General features: G+C 40.1%; 2 protein-coding genes across 2 annotated transcripts; one reads left to right on the forward strand and one right to left on the reverse strand.

Annotated features, from left to right (window-relative positions):
* Positions 1-398: 398 nt before the first annotated feature.
* Positions 399-1,220, forward strand: LOC140940745 (uncharacterized). The gene has a single exon (XM_073389706.1). The coding sequence runs from the start codon at positions 399-401 to the stop codon at positions 1,218-1,220; it is 822 nt and encodes a 273-aa protein (XP_073245807.1).
* A 3,941-nt stretch (positions 1,221-5,161) lies between these two features.
* LOC140940746 (uncharacterized) lies at positions 5,162-11,147 on the reverse strand. The gene is made up of 6 exons (XM_073389708.1): positions 11,084-11,147; positions 10,815-10,973; positions 9,826-10,081; positions 9,010-9,457; positions 5,957-6,266; positions 5,162-5,448 (listed from the first exon to the last, which is right to left on the reverse strand). Exons 1-6 carry the CDS (start codon positions 11,145-11,147, stop codon positions 5,162-5,164), a joined length of 1,524 nt encoding a protein of 507 aa, XP_073245809.1.
* Positions 11,148-24,210: the final 13,063 nt, after the last annotated feature.

Raw genomic sequence — 24,210 nt, forward strand, 5'->3', positions numbered from 1 at the left:
CTGACCCTTGGGGAATCCCGACAGTGACTTTTAGCACAGTTGAGTGCTGGCCGTTTACTACCGAGAATTGAGTTCGATCAGTTAGATAGTCCGTCAGCCTTGATAGAAGAGAACCTTAATTGAACTCCAAATTGAAAATTTAGTTTATGCAGTAGGGTAGCGTGAGGTACTCAGTAAAAAGCTTTTCTGAAGTCAACAAACGCCACAACAACCACTTTACGAATCGGCTTTTCCCCGATGAGGTTTGGGCGCGTCTCTTGCCGCTCCTGGGTTTTAGCTATTTTCTTGCTGTTAGCCTTTCCTTTTTCGGACCACGTGTATTCTGGAAGGAGTCTAAATGTATCAAGTTGCTGTAGGCAAATTTGGAAGACTTAAGTGCTACTATCTACGGCGGAAAGATGGGTTTTTACTTATGGATTGCAAGTTACTTCTTGGTTCTACGCCTGATGGAACGGTGTGTAAATGAGATAAGAGCCTGGATGCTGTGTGACAAACTGAAGATCAATGATGGCAAAACAGAGTTTGTAGTAATAGGCACCCGTCAGCAACTATCCAAGGTTCATGTTGACTTGCTTGCAGTAGGGGATGCTCAAGTGTCGCCTGTTCAGTCGGTCAAGAACTTAGGGACATGGATAGATAGTAACATGAGTCTTCAAGTTAATATCAATAACACGTGTAAAGCAGCCTATTACTACATTACAAATGTAAGACGAATAAGAAAGTATTTAAGTAACCAAGCGACCCAGACACTTGTTCATGCCCTAATAATTGGGCGCATTGACTATTGTAATAGTATTCTGTATGGGTTACCAGCTAAACAAATAGCAAAGTTACAACGGCTCCAGAATTCCGCAGCAAGACTTATTTTTAAGATTCCAAGGTTTTATCACATCTCACCAATTCTGTGTATGCTTCATTGGCTTCCAGTAGAATTTAGGATTCATTTTAAGATTATTATAATTACTTTTAAAGTGATCCATGGACAAGCTCCGATATATCCACAAGAACTCATTAGCAAAAGGGAGAAAAGGAGATACAATTTAAGATCGTGTGCAATGGGAATCATGCTTCAAACGTCAACAAGTTTAACTAAAAAGACATTGGGTGACCGTGCTTTTTTAGCTGCGGCACCTAAACTGTGGAATGGGTTACCATCACAAATACGAAATGAACCCAATTTTCATAGGTTTAAAGGTTTACTTAAGACCCATTTTTTTTAGATTAGCTTTTTATTAGGAATTTTTTTAGGATTATGTATATATTATATTTTTATAGATCCATTGTTTTTTTAATATAATATTTTTATTTATTTTGGATAACTTATTAATGTAGATAATTTACTTTTCATGTAATGCGCATTTGATCATATTTACATGTATTTTGCGCAATATAAATATTAAATTATTATTATTATTATTATCATCAATAGCTGTTCTCCAGATTTCTGAAAGGTGTACGAGCAATAGTTCAGTAGAATGCCCCTCACGGTAAGCCCACTGTTTATCTGTAACCAGGTTATTGTGGAAAACATGTCGAACGACAGATTCTGATACACAAGATTCCATTATCTTGCTTGGAACACTGAGAAGCGATATTGGTCTATAGTTATTTGTGTCAGCTTCATCATCTTTTTTATATACTGAGATCAGACGAGCTTTCTTCCAATCAGTAAAGGTTTCTCCGAGGTGAGCACAGAATGAAATAGACCAGTCAAGGGAGAGACAATGGCAGGCTCAGCTAGTTTTAATAATTTAGGTGCAATGTCATCAGGACCCGCAGATTTATTTGGCTTGATGGCTTTTAATTTACGCCGGACCGAATCTTCGTAGACGGTGATATCAGTAACAGAGGGCACTGAACAACCGGATGCGATCGCCCTGTTGTGGAAAATTTCTATTGGCTCGTCCAAGTCTTGTGCCGATATTGGCAAAGAAATCATTTATTAAGTTTGCCTTTTCTTTGTCGTTGACGGCAAGGCTTCCATCCTCCCTCTTTTAAAGGTCCAATTCTGTTTCTTCTAACAGGATTTGTCGCTTCTGCAATTATAATAAATTTTAGTAAGCCGCTGCAGAATGAACGCAGACAAAATATTGGGTAAGCATATACGACAATTCCTCCATAAAAATGGTGGGTAAGCACATACGACAATTCCTCCATAAAAATAACGTGTAACTAGTTGTGCAAAACAACGGCAAAGAAAGACAAAAAGCATGCTGCACGTGCAAATTAGTTTTTTTGCTAATTAGAAAAAAGGGTGTGCTGAACGTGCAATCTGTTTTTTTGCTAATTAGATCTATTGATCTTGATGCCATTTTCATTGCCGTCCCCGTTTAGCATTACACGACTTACCTTTTTTCGTTTATAAGTATTATTAACCAGAGCTTTGCTTTTAGCCCTGGCTAAATCTATATGTTATCATTATTTGTTACGTTTAGTTTGCTTTATTTCTTGTATTATATTTCATTAATTAAAATTAGTTTGTAACTTGTTATTTTTATCGTTAGGTTTAACTTAATTACTGTAAACCAGCAGCAGATCATTACTTTCGCTTGGCCTGTGGCAACTCTAGAGGTTATTCTATCTTCGGCATAACTTTTTGTAATTTTACTTTGCTTTGTACTTTGACATTGAATCAACAAAGTTGATTTTTATTAATTATATAGTCACAGTAATACACTACGATATTAAAGGGCAAGCAGATTCCTTGCTTAGCATTAACAAAACAATTCATTTTTCCACAAAGTTGCAGCTCGTTTTTAAATAGTTAATGTTTTAAGCACACCCAGTGAGGTTTTGGTATATTCTGTCCTTCTTTTTCTCTTTGATAACGGAGCACCATGGGTAAAAAAGAATGGTAACGTATTGACGCGAGAAAATTTGGTCATCACGTGACCGTCCGTCCGTCCGTCCACCCCTTACATGTAAGCCAGTGTCAAATGTCACATTTACTACCAGCACGATAATCCCGTGTTAGTTATAATCGCCGTCCACATGAAGATGAATAGACCGTTTTAGCTTGTTTGTTTTGTTTTCCCATTTCAGACCACATGACGTACCCCAGAGAACTGTTTCTTTGAAATGTCGTCCTATGCACCTGCATCCACGTGTATTGGTATAAATGATTAATGAAAAGACCAAAGGCAAATTCCCTAGAGAATATCACGTGGTCTAAATTGGGAAAACAAAACATACAAGCTAAAAAGGTCTATTGACAGCTATCGAAGCAGAGTCTTTTTTCCGTCTCATGTGAACCGACAGAGAAAGCGTTAGAGCGAGAGATAGAAAACAAAAGAGAAGAGTTCTGTTGGATGAAAACCGTGAAAATTTTATGGCGGCGTTGAGAAAATGAGAAATGTTAGCGGCCGCCAAGATGAAAATAAGCGGCAGTGAAGAAAAAAAAAGCAAACAGGAACACGTCGTACGACATATCAAAACAACGGCAAAGAAATGTACAAAAAAGTGTGCTTCACGTGCTAAGTTGTTTTTTTTTCTAATTAGACTTATTGTTTTTTTTTTGCCCTTCTCGTTGCCGTCGCCTTTTCAGGTGATGTTACCAGGGCGGATAGAGGTTGGGCGGTGAAACGAGCACGTCCGAGCAAAAAGGTGTGATGCAGTGGACTGGGACTCTGCTTAGAAATGTCGCTTGTTTTCGACTTCGGTCAGGGCTTGCGATATGATGTGGTTTGTACATTAGACACTGCCGCTGTTACTGAATTATGGCGGCTTGAATTTATTTCTTGCACTTCTTCCTCGTCCCTTTGTGCTGGTACGCTGTCTCCGAGAGGCAAATGTTGCTAGTTTTTGCGGGAGGTTTAGTTGGAGTAGACAAACATCTCTTCCAAAGGGTTTCTTTTATTACTTCCATGACTCTACCACTGAATTACATTTTCGTTCTGCTACTCGCCAATGTCGATGTTATTCCAAAACAAAAACAACTGAGCACTGTCTAAAACACGAACGAAAATCTCATCCATGTCATCCATGGCAAAACTAAAAGACAGCAGATCGTGTTTCATAACTAGATGACGTGCATTTTATAAATGCGTGCAGCTCGTGCAAGGTGAAATTATGCTAATTTCAATCACCATCATCCTTCTTTTTAATTTTGAAAAAAACATCTCAGACGTCTTTCTGTTTCTTCGAAACTTCAAAATTAGTTTCCCCTCAGTTTTTTCTGTTTACCTTGTTTTGTTTTAGCGAGAAAAACGGAGAAAAAACCCTACAACTAACCTTAATAAATTTTGTTTACATGCGATTACCGGATTTGCAACGCATTGTGCGAATCGCCATGGCGCGTTACACCCGAGAAGCAAAGTTTGAAGAAGTACAACGCCACTATATCAACATATATCAATCTAATTTTTTGTTATGTTATATAAAATTTATCCTTCTTTAACATATGTAAAAATTGAGGTTAAGAAGTGTTAAGCTTTTGCAAACGAAACGGCGAAAGACGATTAGGTGATATTTAGTGGAAGTTGGAGGTATTCAACACTTTCAAATTAAACTCAAATTTTGGCATTATACGACCAACAAGTTTGACTTATAGACGTACAGACACAAACATATGAAACTGTTTATTGATATTGTTATGAAACGAATTTATCTATTTAACATTGTAGCCTGAAATTACAGAAAGAAAATAGGATTTCCGGTTTGCGAAAAGGAAAATTTCGCCGGCCTTGAAGCGCACCGGAAGCGCGGAAAGAGCGCTCGTGCCAGTCCTACTCCGCATCACACATTAAATGAAGAGCGGAGCGCTCGTTTCACCGCCCAACCATTATCCGTCCTGGATGTTACACGGGACGATTCGCAGGACGTTTTTTAGCGCAACACAGCGTTGCATCAATGTTGCGACATTGTTTGGAATGATTGCAGCATTGTTCCAATATTGCAACGCTTTGTTCTGAGTAACAGCACCTTTAGCATTAAACGATTTTATTTTTTGTTTGAGTAAATTTTAAGTTTGTAAACGAGAGCTTCGCTTTTAGGTCTAGCCCTGGGTAAATCTATATATTATTCCTTTTTTAGAGTATAGACAGGAAGATCAATTCTTTCTGCTGCGGAGTTTGAAATAGAAGGCGAGGGAAAAGTAGAAACTAATATAAGCCTGAGACTTTAAAAGTAAACACAACTGATACCATTTCGTTGTCTTTCAGTTTTATTTTACCACAACTATAACTTCCTTCCTTCCTTTCTTAGACACACTAAAAGATTGGTCGGATTGTTGCTTGGGCGATAGTTGAACCGGTTTTACAGGCTTAAGAGGCCTGTAAATTGCTTTTGCATCTTGCCCTTTCTGTGGCCAGTCGCAGACCTTTTTTGCGTCATTCCACACAAGGCCTGCAGGACACTTCCGTTTGTACGTTACCCCACCGGAACAGGAGATGTATCCGGATGGATTGCTCGGGTCTGCGTAGTCACCATCCTCTTTTCCAGAGCAAAAATCTGCAGTAAAAAGATTGATAATTTAAAAGCTATGGGATCACTTAAGTGAGAAAATGACCATTTGACTATATCATTACCGATGAAAAGTGATAATATTCTAATAATGCCTTGTGGTTAAATCAGGATATCTACTAACAGGTTTTCCAACAACTGGTCCTCGTCTTATTTGTCAGCGCTGCTGTTTCACATTCTGGGATCCGGTAGTGATAAAGACTTATATCCCGCCGCCTAAAGGATTTCTAGGAACGTGTCAAGAACTAATACGACAGGTTTCATAATCATGAAGCATATTGTAATGTTTGTTGAGAACAACTGCATTAATTTATTCGGTAAATGTTTAGAATAAATTTTTGAAACTTGGAACATAAATTTAACTATACTACATGGCCGCTTACAGTTATATTTCACGTTGGAATAATCCTAAGCTTTTCCGTTTACTGGGCTACTCAAAGATAAAATTCCTATCTCAAAGATAGCTTTAAGAAGAAATCTACATTACTTGTATCACCTTCTGCTCCTCCCTCCGTTGCTGGTGTCGCTGTAGTTGAAACCCCCGAGGTTGGAGACGTCTCTTGAGGTGTCCCTCCTCCTCCCCCTGTGGTTGGTGTGGCTGTGGTTGAAGCCTCTGAGGAAGGGGATATCCCTGGAGGTGTTCCACTAGGCGTTGTTGTGGAAGAAACTCCGGGTGTTGGAGATGCACCTCTGTTTAGAATGTCTGCGATATGATCACTGTACATCTTGCCATTGATGACGTTTTGCTGGTCCCAGGAAGCATCCCAAAGCATGAATCCACCAAAATTCGGCTCGTTCTTCAGTTTCTTTTTAAAAGGAACAATTTTGCAAAATTCTTAAGACTTTTGTAGATTAAAGTGTCTACAAGCGATTGAGCGACAAACGCTTTGAAAAACGGAAAAGTTAAGCAATGAGTAATTTCTTTGTGTCTTAACCAACACAAAGACAGAGCCGTAGCTAGCTGGGGGCCAAGGGGGCAGCTGCCCTCCTGGACCTGTTGAGCCAGACACATCAAGTCTTTGGATGGATTTGTTTTCTTTAGACTCAGTTATTTTGATTATTTGCAATTATTTGCCATTTTGATATTCGAGGTCGATTTTTCGGAGACATCTCTCATGACAGGTGCTGAAAATAGAGTTTCGCAGCCTCCAAATTTGAAAATTTTCTGGGGGAAGATACCCCCACATCCCCCTACAAGGATCGGCACTCACGATAATGCCCCCCCCCCCCACACACACACACACACAACCCGCTAAGGTCCTGAAAGAAATCCTCCAAAAGAAATAACCAGAATAAACATATAACAGGGTTCAGCATGCCAACCGGCCGGCGGCAATCCAGTTGGCTATTTACAAGCGTGATCGGGGATTTGAACTCGTGACTACCGCGAACAAATCCAGGTTGGCCTAAAATTATCTGGTTTGCATACCGGAGAGTGGTAATCTTTGCCGAGTTAAAGACTACAGGGGAATAAGTTTTTCCCAAATCATGCTCAAAGTTGCCAACAGAATTGCATTCAGTCCTCCCGCGACTCGCTATTTCGAAAACCAGAATGGTTTCACCAGGGTTTGCAAGATAAGCAATGCAGAATTTCTCATTCATTAGATGAAAAGAGTAACTTCTTGGGCATGATGTTATGAGGTCGAATTTTCAGAATTTTTAGAATTTTTTTTGGTTCTATCGCAGCTGTAAAATCCTACAAACTAAACCGATGTAGGAAGTGCATTCTACAAAAGGAGCAACCTTAACTGAACTTATACCGGCCTGGAAGAAATAACCTCTCCACCCGTTGCAAGTCAAGGAAAATTGCTTAGGTAAATTCAAGTTGAGAATGTCAGTGACATAGACTGGAAGAAAGCATACACAGTCGCATTTAAATAATTAACCGGTAAGACATCTACCAAATTAAGAACATTCCATTTTAAGTTCCTACATCGGAACCAACGATTTTTTCCAAAAAAATTAAACTTGTGCAATCTGATTGATGCAGTTTTTGTTAACGGGAAATAGAGGCTGTTACTCATCTATTTCTGAGCTGTTCCACAACAAACGTTTTTTTTGGAATGATATTAATTCAATTTTTTTTCAAAAAGGGATGTTATAGAGCGGTGCGGCTCTTACCGATTTTCCGTCTATGTCCCTCTGTTCATTAGCAGTGGAACACCAAAATAGCGCTAACTCTCCGAAAACGCTTCAAAACGGCCTGAGACGCGGGTAAACAACAAAGAATACAACAAGGCAATAAGGTACGTCGATTTTATTTAAAAACATAACATTTTTTTCTCTTTTAAGAAAAACCGATCGATCCCATACAAGCCTTTGTAAATAACCGTTTGTAACACAACACCGCTCGCAAGCAAGAGTCACGTCCGCGTTCATGTAATGAGTTTGGGCCGCCTGTGATTCAAATCGAGAAACAAGTAGCTTTTCACTGTAATTCTTGACCGCCTTTACTAACAAATGGAATCTTTTCCATGGTTAAATTTAGTTGATTTGTACCTACTAAACCTTTCAGCTTATTGTTTTTTATACAAATGTTTCTCCTTTTTCCATCAAAATTATCCAACCGTTCGTCTTTTTCTTTGTCGGTAGACCACAGTTACGTAGATGAGCCAAGTTAGCCAGGTCTGTTCCCTTTTTACCGATTCGTTTGTAAGATTTCATGTATACCGGTAACTTGTTATGTTGTTGGTAATCTTAAGATAATTAGAGTAATAGTGCACAAGAGCGTAGCGTCCATATAAGCACGTACGTACAGTTGAATATATATTTCTTATTTCCTGAAAGCATGTTTATCATTAAATCGGAATGAATGGTAAATCTTTCGCGTTATTTTGGTGTATTTGCCCGTCTAAGGGTAGCCGTCTCACCCTCTGCATTGTTTGTAACCTTGAGGGCGTCATTGTTTTGTCCTTTTTTTCTGTAAACACTGTACCTTACCGATAAACACTAGAGATCTTAAATAAACAACTAAATATTGTCTTTTTCTTCATATTTATTTACTGAAAATGCCCTGCGGAAAAAGCAGGAAATGGCATTTCTGAGCCCCTAAATTTAAATTTTTTTCTGGGGGACCTTCGGAGATCTAATCTTTCTTTCCGTGCATACACCTTTAAAACCTCACGCTCCTGGTGCGTAAGAAATATCGTGTATGGAAACAGTGTGCGTATCAATTTGGAATCACTTACAGTTGTAATGTTTTGTTTTGTAACTATACATTGAGTCTTTGACATTAAAATTGAGACAAAGAAACGAAAAAAAGCGTGCAAGTCTATAGCTTATTGGTTTGTCTCTCTGTCGCCCGTGCCATATTCCTAGTTTTCACAATCCTGTTTTTTTACCACCTAATTCTCTCATAGTGTTGCCATATTATATCAGTGCACTATTGCAATGACAATTTGGTATCAATTTACAGCAATTAATCGTCGCACAGTAAGCCTTTCAAAAGTACCACTGTAATTCAGTAAATTCAGCAGTGTACACACCAAATGTGACGAGAATAACCGTCTGGTCAGAACTTCAAGATACAATGGTAACATAAGTTCTTACTTCATATATTTTTTCGACTTCCTCGGGTTTTCTGTAGTACTTTGGCTCTCCCGCACCTCCGGTAGCCGCTGGCATTCCCACGAATATCTTTGGACCTGCCCCAGTAGCTCTCTTTAGCACCATCAGCCAATCATGTACCTGCTTTGCACCAGCCGCAAATTGGAGCCATTGTTTCACATTAGGATCGAACTGTGCAGGGTCGCCTGTGTGGCAGAAGTTGTTGTAGAACTGCACATAAACATGATCAAACTGTGATCCTTGGTCGCCTAACGCTGTACCAGGTTTGGGGCCCAACGACGCATCAGGATAAGGACACTGTGGGGCCCCTGTGATGAGGTACTTCCTGGTACCTGCTCCCTTTTCTAGTTCTCGGAGCTTTTTAACGAGCTGGGCGTAGCCTCCAAATTTGTGATCCTCAATATCAAGATCTACCCCGTCAAGAATAGCACTTTGAAGGAAAAAAGACATACGGCCAGAAAGTATGTAAGTTTGTTTCCAAACGTAGCTTCTAATGTCCACAGACTGAGATGTCTGAGGTTACCACAAGACGCATTCATCCTAAAGTCGATTTTTGTACAAATCTGTCGGTGGTTTAATCATATATTGAATGGGATGGTCACGATTTTCATTTTTACTTAAAAAGCTACATCGGTCGTGAAATGCTCTTTTTCAGGTTTTGGGTCTGATATAAATTAGCTGTTTCAATAAAAGTTTGTTTTAAAAAAATACATTAAGTGCATTGATTCTGAAGTCTCTATTGTGACCTAAAGCATCATTTTATTCCACGTTAGTTGTTAGACCATAAAATATCATTACCTTCCAAACGGTCTAATATTCTGTTTGCCTTTGCCTCCAAGGAACAAATCCCACAAATTTTGAGCAAGGATGTCAGCTTTCTGATCGTCAAGATCATTGTCACCAGTTGCACCTCCAAGCGAGATTAGAAGTTTCTTTCCAGCTTTTTGACAGAATTTGATACCCTCCTCAATTTTGGGGCACCTATAAAGTTTCGGGTATTCAGGCGAGACAGGATCCCAGCAGTGGTTTGCAAAATTAACTTCTGGCATCTGATCTGCTTAGAAAAAGGGTTTGGTGAATAATGGTACCGAATTTAAGGGTTTTAAAATACGTAAAAGAAAAAAACCCAAGCTGCATTAAGGAGGTGCCTGCTTCATCAGAGTTAACAAAGAAGAATAATAAGAAAAACAACAATGATAGAGATACTAATGATAATGAAAACGATAATGATATTATGATATATTTACTCTTAGTGTAGCTTGTGGTTCAGCTAAATAACAAGAATGACCAAGAATACATACTATGATACAATTTCAATTAGCAACGAATCATAGAGACACTTCCTAAATGTAACAAAGTTGTAAGCCAGTTCCTCAAAGGGCGAGTAGTGGAAAGAAACAATGAAGGTATTTTTCTTCATTCTCTCTTGGTAGTGGCGTTAAGTCGATGGTCGAATTGAACGATGTGTATTACTGTATTGTCTTTTAACATGCTTGTGTTAACCAAGAAATAATTGGAATAATTAGGTGATTAAATGAAAGTATTGTTTTCATTAGTTAGGCAGCTGCGTACGAACTGGTGCCTTCATCAATGAGGTTTTTCTGTAAGTTACAGCATCAACAGGCTGGACGCATTCACAGGATGGTAAACTCGCGGAGGGCTCACATTAACAGCAATTTTTTGCGCAGCGGTTACATTACTAAGAAGGTTACATTCATAGCGAAATGGCGGTAAGTGAGCGGTTATAATCATGGCGAAATGGTCGTGGCGAGATGTTCTAACCTCACCTTTATTGCTTGCTCCAAAAAATGTCACCACAAAACCAATGACAATAATGTCGTATTTCATTTCTTGACAGACATCTTTGAGGGTTTTCTCGGGGTTCTCGGGGTACTTCATCCCTGCGCTGTTCTGTCCCCAGTAAGCCACAAGAAGATGCTTCCCAACTGTCAAAGGCGAGAATGGTGCGTCACTAAACTGATTTCAGGTCACTTTATTCATATTTTTAAAGCACTTCGTTGATCAAGAACTTGACTAATGTGTCTAGAATACTCACAACTATCTCGGATGTGGTAAGCAATCAGCAGTTGGAAAATGATACACGCAGCTTTGATATGCATTGTGACCTGGGGGTTGAAAAAGTTTTCGACGTTCGTTGTTTGAGTATGACAGGAAGAGACATAGTTTACCGTATTTTGATATAAGGCTTTAGTTGTTAATTTGTAACCGCTAGGCGAAAGGTTAGGAATCAGGAATAGAACTTAGAGAAAATGAAGTATTTTGACGAGCTTGTTGTTTTATTTTATGATGCAGAATACAGTTATTTACATATGAAATCACCTAGACAACCTGGCCATCGCCTTGCCTTGCCTTAACTTACCTCACCTAACCACAAGCAAGACTCATCTAGCAACATAACACACTTCGTACAGGTAACCTCTGCTTTAGCGACCTATATTCTTTGAGTTAAATTATGGCATGGGTCCCAATTATTTACATAAAAAGTGAGGGGGTAGTCTTATCTCTCAATAAAGAATAAGCACAGAAGTGATATATTAAACAACCCTAGTATTATGAAACAGGAAAAGTTTACAATAAAAACTGCTGCCATTTTTCATGAAAACGTTCTTAAGCAAAGAAAGTCAAGTAAGCTATCATGAATAATTTTATAAGTGCGAATTGCCACAAGTTAGCAATGTTAGTATCTGGCAAACCTTTACTTGTCTAAGCCCAAAACGTTTAGAGAAAGACCTCCCCTTCACTTTTTAAGAGACAAATTGAGGGCCAATTCCCTAAGACACTTGAACAGACCCTGGACAAACGCATCACACAAACCATTCAGCTAACAAGTACTAGATACATTGTGACCTTCCTTGGTGGCCGTGTCCACCTAGTTAAATCACGCCAGTGTAATCGATTCTCTTGAGCAACAGAAATTCTGCGCATAGAAAATATCTTCTAAAGTGTACTTTTACGACGGCTTAAAATTTCTATCTCTAACTGTTTAAGTTACAGCTGGCATACAGTGAGGGATGAGCCTACCTTCACAGACTTAGCCTGTTGCGTTAAATCGAACAATTTTCAAGGGATCGTTTCAAAAACGAGAATTGAAAAAAGGGTTTTATCTCGAGATAAGTGTAAAGTTCTTTAAATACTGCGTCTTTGACTTCAAGGTCGTGGTTGTATCATTAGTAGGTGACTCTATAGCTCAGGTTCTATATCCAGATTTAACATTTGACCCCAAAAGATTTTATAGCCAAACTTAAAAAAGGTATCTTGGTATATCTAACCTTGTCGATTCTATCACATGAAGCCTTACCTTGACGTAATTTTGGCGTCTACCCACTAATCAAAATCCTCATAAATATAATTTTTGCACCTTCCCAATGTCTTTGTAAGCATACGTTGAATATTTCCACAAGTTGAAGTTAATTGGCGAGATGGTAATAAGGTAACCCCATAAATCATTTATAGATTACCATATACTTCTTTCTGAAATTAAACATACATTTCCTCTTTTTGCTTTCTAACTGCAAACAGTTAAATAAAAAAAAAACTGATTATCGAAGTGAAGAAGAGCAATAAAATAAGACGCAACAAACGTTTACCGTTTTTATTGTAGTAACTGGTGGCTTGTCAGTTGAGGTGTGTCTGTCCCTCCTCTTCGGGAACCCGTTGAAACTGTTGGCAAGTAATAAACGACCGTCTAAAAGGAGAGTGTTCTTGCGAAAAACATTTGCTAGCAAATTTTTGCTAACAAGATCGATCCTGGACATATCTCAAACCTGTAGCTAGGAAGTTACACGTCGTAGTCTATCAAAACAACGGCAAAGAAATGTACAAAAGAGTGTACTGCACGTGCAAAGTTTTTTATATTTTTTATTAGACTCTGCTGCGGAGTTTGAAATAGAGGGCGAGGGAAAAATAGAAACTAGGCCCGAGACTTTTAAAGTAAACATAACTGATATCATTTCGTTGTCTTTCAGTTTTATTTTACCACAACTACAACTTCCTTCCTTCTATTCTTAAACGCAGTAAAAGCCGATTGGCCGAATTGTTGCTTGGGTTTGACAGGTAGTTGAACCGGTTTTACAGGCTTAAGAGGCCTGTAAACTGCTTTTGCGTCTTGCCCTTTCGGTGGTCAGTCGCAGACCTTTTTTGCGTAATTCCACGCAAGGCCTAAACGATACTTCCCACCGTAACAGAAGATGTATCCGGATGGATTAATAGGCTCTACGTACGTAAGCACCATCCTTTTTTTCCTGAGCAAAAATCTGCAGTAAAAAGATTAATAATTTAAAAGCTATGAAATCATTTACGTGCCTGTTGAGAAAATGACCATTATAATAAATTATATATCATATAATATTCTAATAATACCTTGCGGTTTACTCAGGATATCTACTAACTGGTTTTTCCAACAACTGGCCCTCGCCTTATTTCTCAGCTCTGCTGTTTTACATTTTGCTTGGAAAACCAGAATGGTTTCACCAGGGTTTGCAAGATAAGCAATGCAGAATTTCTCATTCATTAGATGAAAAGAGTAACTTCTTGGGCATGATGTTATGAGGTCGAATTTTCAGAATTTTTAGAATTTTTTTTGGTTCTATCGCAGCTGTAAAATCCTACAAACTAAACCGATGTAGGAAGTGCATTCTACAAAAGGAGCAACCTTAACTGAACTTATACCGGCCTGGAAGAAACAACCTCTCCACCCGTTGCAAGTCAAAGAAAATTGCTTAGGTAAATTCAAGTTGAGAATGTCAGTGACATAGAGTGGAAGAAAGCATACATAATCGCATTTAAATAATTAACTGTAAGACATCTACCAAATTAAGAACATTCCATTTTTGTTCCTACATCAAAACCAACGATTTTTTACAAAAAATATTAAACTTATGCAATCTGATTGATGCAGTTTTTGTTAACGGGAAATAGAGGCTGTTACTCATCTATTTCTGAGCTGTTCCACAATAAACGTTTTTTTGGAATGATATGGACGTTTTTTTGGAATGAAATGGACGTTATAAAGCGATGCCGCTCTTACTGATTTTATATGATGGGGCTGTCTCCTTCTATGTCCCTCTGTTCATTCAAATCGAGAAACAAGTAGCTCTTCACTGTAATTCTTGGCATGACCGCCTTTACAAACACGTGGAAGCTTTTCCATGGTTAAATTTAGTTGATTTGTACCTCATAAACCTCTAGCTTATTGTTTTTTTTATACAAATGTTTCTCCTTTTTCGATCCAAATTATCCACCCGTTCCTCTTTTTCTTTGTCGGTAGACCACAGTTAAGTAGATCAGAGCCAAGTTAACCAGGTCTGTACCCTTTCTACTGATTCTTTTGTTAGATTTCATGTATACCGGTAACTTTGTATGTTGTTGGTAATCTTAAGATAATTAGAGTAATAGTGCACAGGAGCGTAGCAACCATATACGCACGTACGTACAGTTGAATATATATTTCTTATTTCCTGCAAGCATTTTTATCATTAAATCGGAATGAATGATAAATCTTTCGCGTTATCTTGGTGTATTTGCCCGTCTAAGGGTAGCCGTCTCACCCTCTGCATTGTTTGTAACCTTGAGGGCGTCATTGTTTTGTCCTTTTTTCTGTAAACACTGTACCTTACCGATAAACACTAGAGATCTTAAATAAACAACTAAATATTGTCTGCGGAAAAAGCAGGAAATGGCATTTCTGAGCCCCTAAATTTTTTTCTGGGGGAGCATGCCCCCACACCTCCCTAGTTTGCAGTACCTTCGGAGATCTAACCTTTCTTTTCGTGCGTACACCTTTAAAACCTCACGCTACGCTCCTGCTGCATAAGAAATATCGTGTATGGAAACAGTGTGCGTATCAATTTGGAATCACGTACAGTTGTAATGTTTTGTTTTCTAATCATACATTGAGTCTTTGACTTTAATATTAAAACAAATAAATGAAAAAAAGCTTGCAAGTCTATAGCTTATTGGTTTGTCTCTCTGCCGCCCATGCCATATTCCTAGTTTTTCATTATCCCGTTTCTGTACCACCTAATTTTCTCATAGTGTTGCCATATTATATCAGTGCACTATACAATTAGCCTTTCAAAAGGACTACTGTAATTCAGTAAATTCAGCAGCGTACACACCAAATGTGACAAGAAAAAAACCGTCTGGTCAGAACTTCAAGATACAATGGTAACATAAGTTCTTACTTCATATATTTTTTCGACTTCCTCGGGTTTTCTGTAGTACTTTGGATCTCCCGCACCTTCGGTAGCCGCTGGCATTCCCACAAATATCTTTGGACCTGCCCCAGTAGTTCTCTTTAGCACCATCAGCCAATCATGTGCCTGCTTTGCACCAGCCGCAAATTGGAGCCATTTTTTCACATTAGGATTGAACTGTGCAGGGTCGCCTGTGTGGCAGATGTTGTTGTAGAACTGCACATAAACATGATCAAACTGTGATCCTTGGTCGGCTAACGCCGTACCAGCAGTTTCGGGGCCCAACGACCCATCAGGGTAAGGACACTGTGGGACCCCTGTGATGAGGTACTTCCTGGTACCTGCTCCCTTTTCTAGTTCTTGGAGCTTTTTAACGAGCTGGGCGTAGCCTCCAAATTTGTGATCCTCAATGTCAAGATCTACCCCGTCAAGAATAGCACTTTGAAAGAAAAAAGACATACGGCCAGAAAGTATGTAAGTTTGTTTCCAAATTTATACCTCCTTATAGCATCAAATGTTCCCAGCCTGAGATGTCTGAGGTTACCACAAGACACATTCTTCCTAAAGTCGAGTATTGTACAAATCTGTCGTTGGTTTAATCATATATTGAATCGGATGATCACAAATTTCATTTTCACTTTAAAAGCTAACGCGGTTGTGAAATGCTCTTTTTTTCAGGTTTTGGGTCTGGTATATGTGATGTTTTGAATGGATTTCAAAACAGGATGCAAACGATTAACAACGATTTAATAAACAGTTACAAGAAGACGTGTTACAGCATCTGTGGACGCCATGATCGTTCTGCTACCTATATCCCATAGTTCTTAGCGAACATCCGGTATCAATAACTTCCGGTTTACATGAACATTACATCTCCTTCTCCCTAGTGGGTAACTCTCTAGAATAATATGCATGGAAAGAAATGAAATAAACTTCAACTAATCAGTGTCCATGAAACTATGACTACTGACTGGAATCGAAGTCCAACAGAAACAAACGTTTTTGTACAGGCGACAGCACTTTTAACTTAACAAACTATACTGCCACAGTTCAGAGTTCACAGTTCACTAAGAATCTAGGCCTACAAATCAAGAATCTGGCGGGGAACTCGTTTCCTGGAAGATCTACGCAATTGTGGTTGACCAGCCGGGTGAGACGCACTAGCTTGGCTCTCTCGGATAGGACTAAATGAACTTGCAGGATTAGCTTGCACGCCAGGGGAGCTCACGGGTTTTGATGCAGACGGGTTACAAGCATGAGCACGTGTGCGTGCAGCAGGCAGCTGTTGTTGGTGTTTGATGTCAGCTGGAGAGCAGAGACCACTGTCATGGGATGGATCATCATCACGGTTGATGACTGACTGGTCTAGACTTTTAAAGAACGAGGAATTTCTGGTAATCGTGCGATTCTCGTTTTGAGCTGTGATCATGCTGCCTTTCTTATCCACTACAGTCAAGGGGGTAGGATCGTAAACAGTTGCACCTTTAGACGCAGTAAATGGTCTCTTCACTAGTACGGTTTCACCAGGTGAGATAGTGCTGGGTTTCACATAAACCTTGCTGTCAGCATGAGCCTTGAACTTGGATTTCTGCGAGAAATCGAGTTCGCGGACGATCTCCGACACAGGGTCAACGTAGCTGGTCTGTGGTAGCTTGTTACGCACAGGACGTTTCAGTAACAATACTGCTGGGGCCACACCAGTGGTTTGATGAGGAGAGGTGCGATAGGTTCTCAGAATCGCTTGCAGTTCCTTTCTCCAGTTTCTTCCTTCCACTTTAGCGGCTTTAAGACACTTCTTCAGTGTTTTCACGAATCTCTCCACCTCACCGTTGGCCCTAGGCCATAATGGGGTTACCTTGCAATGCTTGAAACCAAGCGCATGAGCAAACTTGGCAAACTCTTCTCTGCTGAAACGTGGACCTTTGTCTTATCTAACAATCTTGGAAGTTCCAAATGTAGCTAATAGCTGATCTAACTTAGGTATGACAGCATTAGCGGACGTTGACGACACTGGTTCTTCGAATGGGAACCTTGAATAATCATCAACCAGTAAAAGTAGGGTTTCACCCTCAACATGCGCACAGTCGATGCTTACTTCATCAATAGGGCTGTCAGGAAGAGCTGATACATGAACAGGCTCTCTAGCGTACACTGGGGTTACAACTTGACACGGTAAACAGGCCTTGACCTTTGTTTCAACCATCTTGTCTATGCATGGGAACCACACCTTCTCTCGCAGGAGAGCCTTAGTTTTAACTATGCCCAAGTGACCTTCATGGGCAATGTCAACAATTCTTTCTTGCAGCGCAGCAGGAACTACTAAACGATCGGATTTTAACAAGACAGAGTCAGTGCAGGTTAACTGCTCCTTGACTTGCTCATAGCGGGATAGCTCAGATAGTGATACACCAGGTGGCGCCTTATGCCAGCAACCAGATTTCATCGCAGACATAACTGCTTGTAGCACTGGATCTGTTGCGGTTGCCGATTCTACCTCAGACAATGTTACAGCTTTTGGTACTGCATTTCTTGTAATAAAACAGATGTGGTCTTCAGACTCGATTTCATAATTGTGAGGTTCCAAGTCTCCTACTGGGTGTCTCGAAGCATAATCTGCTGGGAAGCACCAGGGCGATATTCTACTGTGAATCGGTGCTGCTGTAGCTCCATGAGCCAACGTTCTATCCTGGCGGACGGTTTAGAGGTGGGGTTGTTAAACAAAGAAACCAGAGGTTGATGGTCTGTAATTACTTTAAATTCCCCTCCATAGATGAACAAATGAAAGCGCTTTACAGCCCAGTAAACTGACAAAGCTTCACGATCAATCTGTGGATATCTAGCTTGAGTTGGTGTCAGTGGAGAACTGGCATAATGCAAAGGTGTCACTTCATTAGTCGAAACATCTTTCTGGGTCAGGACAGCACCTACACCAATGGGACTACCATCGACAAAGATGGAAGTAGGTTTCTTTGGATCAAAGTATCCAAGGGTAGTCTTGGTAGATAGTGCCCCTTTTTGCGTTCGAATGATGACTGTTCCTCCTCAGTCCACTGCCACTCCACTCCATTACAGGTCAGTTGTCCAAGAGGTCTGGTGATTAGTGCAAAGTTCTTGATGAACCTAGAGCAGAATGCAGCCGAGCTAAGGAGGCTTCGTACTTCAGATACGTTGGTCGGTGGCACAACATTTTGAAGAGCTTCAACCTTTTTAGGATCAGGTGACATGCCCTTTTCAGAGAACACATGGCCAAAGAAGAGCATAGTGGGAACTCGAAACTGACACTTAGGTAAGTTTAATGTCAGACCACTCTCCTGGAGTTGACGGAACACTTGTCTCAGATGTCGGTCATGAGTGTCTTCGTCTGCGACCCCAACATAGATGTCATCACTGATATTCTTGACGCAGGGTATGCCACGGATTGCATCACCCACCTTCTTTTGGAAGACTTCTGCCGCGCACGAGAGGCCAAAATTGAGACGTTTGTATTGGAACAGTCCAACGTGTGTAGAAAACGTGCACAGTGCTCTCGAGTCGGGGTGCAATGGGATCTGGTGGTACCCTTGATTTAAGTCGATCTCACTAAACACTTTACAACCGTTCAAGTCCGACACTACGTCATCGATGGTGGGTATGATGTGTCGCTACCTGATGATAGCTTTGTTTAACGAACGCATGTCCACACAAATTCTAATCTCGTTCGGTTTATTCGGCTTGGGCACAAAAACAGTTGGCGATACCCAAGGGGTGGGGCCTTCTACGCGTTCAATGATTTCATCATTTTCAAGCTGTTTGAGTTTTTCTTCCACCTGTTTTCTTACATGGAAAGGGACTCGGCGATGTGGCTGTGCCACGGGTTTGACAGATTCATCTACATGTATGCGTGCTGGTTCACCTTTGTACTTACCCATTCCACTGGTTAGATTAGGAAATTCCTTGAGAAAATCTGGGGTATCAGGTGGCAGGTTAACAGGAGGGTCGACCGTACTAACAGCTTTAATAAGATTTAATGCTTGTGAGGTTGTCCAGCTAAGTATGGAGCTTGATGAACCCTTTGCGACATAGAATGTTTCCACGGATGAACAGCTACCACTGGTGACAGTAGCTCGGAACTTTCCACACAGGGTTAGTGGCTTATCAGACATGTATGGATACACTTTGGCACTTGTTTCAACCAGTTGTGGCTTTGATTTAAAGCCATCAAAGTCTCTCTTGCTTAAGATATTCACGGTTGCTCCTGAATCTGCCATTATGCGGATAGGTGTGTTCATGATGGTGACCTAAAAGATAGGCTTGCCAGCTTGGTGACCCTGTGCACCAATGTTAAAGGTATACTCTTCGCTGTTGTCACTATCAACACCGGCTACAGATGACATTTCACTACTCGGAGACTCTTCAACATCTGCAGACCTGGCATGGTGTTTACCTTTTGACGCTTTCTTAGGGTGCGAAGATTTGGACCGATCATTGGGTTTGCCACGACAAACTTTGGAGAAATGGTTCATCTTGCCACAGTTCAAACACTTTTTGCCTTGAGCAGGGCAAGTGCCTTGATGTGGGTAATTTCCACCACATGAACCACACCTATTGTTACGCAATCTAGACTTTGGTAGACCACGAGAATTCTCTTTCTGCTGAACGTTGGTTGCTTCATTTCTACCATAGCCCACTGCGTTGGATTGCTGTTCCTCCATCTCAGTTGTCTGTTCGTCGGCGGTTTCCATGGCGCGAGCTACTTTCAATAAGTTCTAAAGATTGAGGCTGTGTTCGATTGCTTTACGTCTCAGGCGAAGCGATGAGGTTCCTTGAATAATCTGTCACTTAATTTCCAGTTCGGGATCTGCGAATTGACACTTGCGTGCTAACAGCTGGAGACGTGTGTAAAACTCGGTAATGTTTTCACCAGACTTTTGCGTTTCCTGACGAAAGGCATAGACGTGATAATCCACACACTTCTGAGGCTCGAAATGATCAGCAAGAGCCTTTACGGCAGTCTTGTATTCGTCACTTCCTTCCGGCGGTTCTGGAACGGTAAGGGTCCCAAACACATCACAGGTTTCTTCTCCTACGTAATGCAATAACATGGCTTTCTTTCGAGATGCTCGGGTAATGTTCATTGCTGTAAACATGTTGTTCAAACGCTTGACATACTTCTCAAAGCGAACGGGTACTGTATCTCTTGGTTGAAGATCAAACTCAGGAAAGGTCGGTAGGTTAATTGCCATTGCAGAGGCTGTTGAAGGCTACGAAGGCGAAGTGGTTGATGAAGAATCTGCAGGCATTGAAAACAAGGCTAATCGGTAGGATTTTCCGGTTGATTTAACACTTTAAACGTAGAGATTTCCGTCTTCGATTACTTGCATCCCATCCTCGTCGCCATTTGTGATGTTTTGAATGGATTTCAAAACAGGATGCAAACGATTAACAACGATTTAATAAAAAGTTGCAAGAAGACGTGTTACAGCATCTGTGGACGCCATGATCGTTCTGCTACCTATATCCCATAGTTCCTAGCGAACATCCGGTATCAATAACTTCCGGTTTACATGAACATTACAGTATAAATTAGCTATTCCAATAAAATTTCGTTTTAAAAAAGTACATTACGCGAGTGCATTGATTCTGAAGTCTCTATTGTGACCTAAAGTGTCATGTTATTGTACGTCAGTGTTAGACGATAAAATGTCACCACCTTCCAAACGGTCTAATATTCTGTTTGCCTTTTCCTTCGAGGAACAAATCCCACAAATTTTGAGCAAGGATTTCAGCTTTCTGATCGTCAAGATTATTGTTACCAGTTGCACCTCCAAGCGAGATTAGAAGTTTCTTTCCAGCATTTTGACAGAATTTGATACCTTCCTCAACTTTGGGGCACCTAAAAAGATTCGGGTATTCAGGCGAGACAGGATCTCAGCAGTGGTTTGCAAAATTAACTCCTGGCATCTGATCTGCTTAGAAAAAGGGTTTGGTGAATAATGGTACCGAATTTAAGGGTTTTAAATTACGTAAAAGAAAAAATCTCAAGCTGCATTAAGGAGGTGCCTGCTTCATCAGAGTTAACAAAGTAGAATAATAAGAAAAACAACAATGATAGAGATAATAATGATAATGAAAACGATAATGATAATAATATATTTACTCTTAGTGTAGCTTGTGGTTCAGCTAAATTACAAGAATGACCAAGAATACATAATATGATACAATTTAAATTAGCAATAAAGAAAAACTTCGTAAATGTAAAGTTGTAAGCCAGTTCCTCAATGGCGTGTAGTGGAAAGAAACAATGAAGGTATTTTTCTTCATTCCCTCTTGGTAGTGGCGTTAAGTCGATGGTCGGTTTGAACGATGTGACTACTGTATTACTGTTTTGTGTCTTTTAACGTGCTTGTATTAAGCAAACAATGATTGGAATTAATAATTAGGTGATTAAATAAAAGTATTGTTTTCATTAGTTAGGCAGCTGCGTAGGAACTCGTGCCTTCATCAATAAGGTTTTTCTGTAAGTTACAGCATCAACAGGCCGGACGCATTCACAGGATGGTAAACTCGCGGAGGGCTCGCATTATAAGTAATTTTTTGGCGCCGCGATTACACTACTAACACGGTTACATTCATGGCGAAATGGCGGTGAGTGAGCGGTTATATTCATGGCGAAATGGTCGTGGCGAGCTGTTCTAACCTCACCTTTATTTCTTGCTCCAAAAAATGTCACCACAAAACCAATGACAATAATATCGTATTTCATTTCTTGACAGACATCTTTGAGGGTTTTCTCGGGGTTCTCGGGGTTCTCGGGGTACTTCATCCCTGCGCTGTTCTGTCCCCAGTAAGCCACAAGAAGATGCTTCCCAACTGTCAAAGGCGAGAATGGTGCGTCACTAAACTGATTTCAGGTCACTTTATTCATATTTTTAAAGCACTTCGTTGATCAAGAACTTGACTAATGTGTCTAGAATACTCACCACTATCTGGGATGAGGTAAGCAATCAGCAGTTGGAAATTGATGCACGCAGCTTTGATATGCATTGGTAGTTTACCGTATTCCGATATAAGGCTTATTAATTTGTAACCGCTAGGCGAACGGTTAGGAATCAGGAATAGTACTTAGAGAAAAGGAAGTATTTGGACAAGCTTATTGTTTTATTTTGTGATGCAGAATGCAGTTATTTACATATGAAATCACCTAGAAAACCTGTCCATCGCCTGGCCTTAACTTACATTACCTAACCACAAGAAAGAGGGTCTGAATGGGGGGGGGGGGGGGGGGGGGGTCCACTTGTCGGTTGTCGGTTAAAATTTAGTTACTTTGTCGCTAGTCGGTTAAAATTTTCGATCTTTGTCGGTTGTCGGTTAATCTCAGTTAATAAGTAAAAATACATGTTAATTATTAATATTTGTTATGTGTTTCAATCAGTTTCAAGCCTTTGATCCCTATAAAACATGTGAAACGTGTAAAAATGCATCATTTGATTGAACTTAAACTTCATTATGCAACATGATAGTGTATTTCACCAAAGCTTTTATTGCAAATGCGAACTTGGTTTCCCTGTTGATTACACGGCACCATAAAAAGTAATGAAGAGAGGTTAATTCGACACAGAGGGAAACGCCCAGTCTAAGCTTTTGGATACATAAATTATTTTTGGAGCAAAACTGCAAGGGGTGACAGGTTGCACATGTATACCGGCGTGAAAGACCTTTAATATTTTGGCTCTAACAAGCATGTTCTTTGCCATGGTTTTCCTTTCTTTTCGGAAATAAGGGGTGGTTCTTTAAAAAATTAGCAAAGTAGCGGTTGGTTTTGTATGAGATTCAACTTTTCCATTAAAGCTTCTTTTACGACCAGAAGTGAGTTACAGTGTACTGCGCAAGCGCGACCAGTAAATTTCGTCGTCGTGGTGTGTCGACGACGCCAAACAAAGTACAATCACGTCGTCCTGCAATCCACAAGCTTCAGCAGGTATAATGCACCTATCAATGTAATGCCGGTGTTACACGGGTAATCTCTTAGAGGACGGGTAGCTTGCAAACCAAACTGAACGCAGGGCTGTCGGAACAGCAACAAGAAGATTTATTCCAAAAATGAACGTAGTTTCCACGAAGTAAAACTTCACAACAGTACGTAACTCGATAAACTTACACGGCCTCCGCCAACTTGAATAAACTTTGCCTTCGTCACACTTGACTAAACACGACCAACGTCAAACTCTCTTCGCTTGTGAAAACTAGTTAAAACTTAACTCGGACTCGCCTACTTATATACATTTACAATAAGATTCTTGAACTTTCTAAATAGTCTAATCATAGAAAGATTACAAAATATACCGCTTTAGGAACGCTTACGCAAGATTCTAAAATAAACAAACTACGAACTCTCGCGAAGCTTCTAGAAAGTCACGCTGTCACGCAATACAATTTTTCGTAACATAACCCCCTTTTAGAAAAAATTTCCTAAATTTCCAATACAACAGAAAAATTGTTAGCTAATGTACAACAGGGGTAGTCCAGTGTCTCTCAGGCTACTCTTCTACTCGACTAAGATAGTCCGCTCCAACATTCTCTGATCCTTTGATGGCTTCCACCTTGAAATTGTAACTTTGTAGAAACATGGCCCATCGCATTAGTCGTGCTTTGGTATAGGTCCAGGATCAAATACAGTTATTTCATTTAATTTCCGATAATCATCACACACGCGGTTTGTGTTGTCTTTTTTCTTCACTACTACAACAGGTGACGCATACTGAGAACTGGACTCTCTAATAACTCCCATTTTGATCATGTCAGCAATATCTTTTCTCAGTGATTCTCTCATGCTGTAAGGTACAGGGTAAGGTCTTGATCTAACTGGCTCGTCTGAGGTGAGTTTAATATGATGCTGAACGAGATCGGTGGTACCTGGTGCTTCAGTAAACAAATCTGTGAACTGGTTAGCCAGATCCTTAAATTCTCTTCTTTGCTCGTCCGTAAGATT

Source organism: Porites lutea, chromosome 6 (genome assembly GCF_958299795.1).
Source record: "Porites lutea chromosome 6, jaPorLute2.1, whole genome shotgun sequence".
NCBI classification, from domain to species: Eukaryota; Metazoa; Cnidaria; class Anthozoa; order Scleractinia; family Poritidae; genus Porites; species Porites lutea.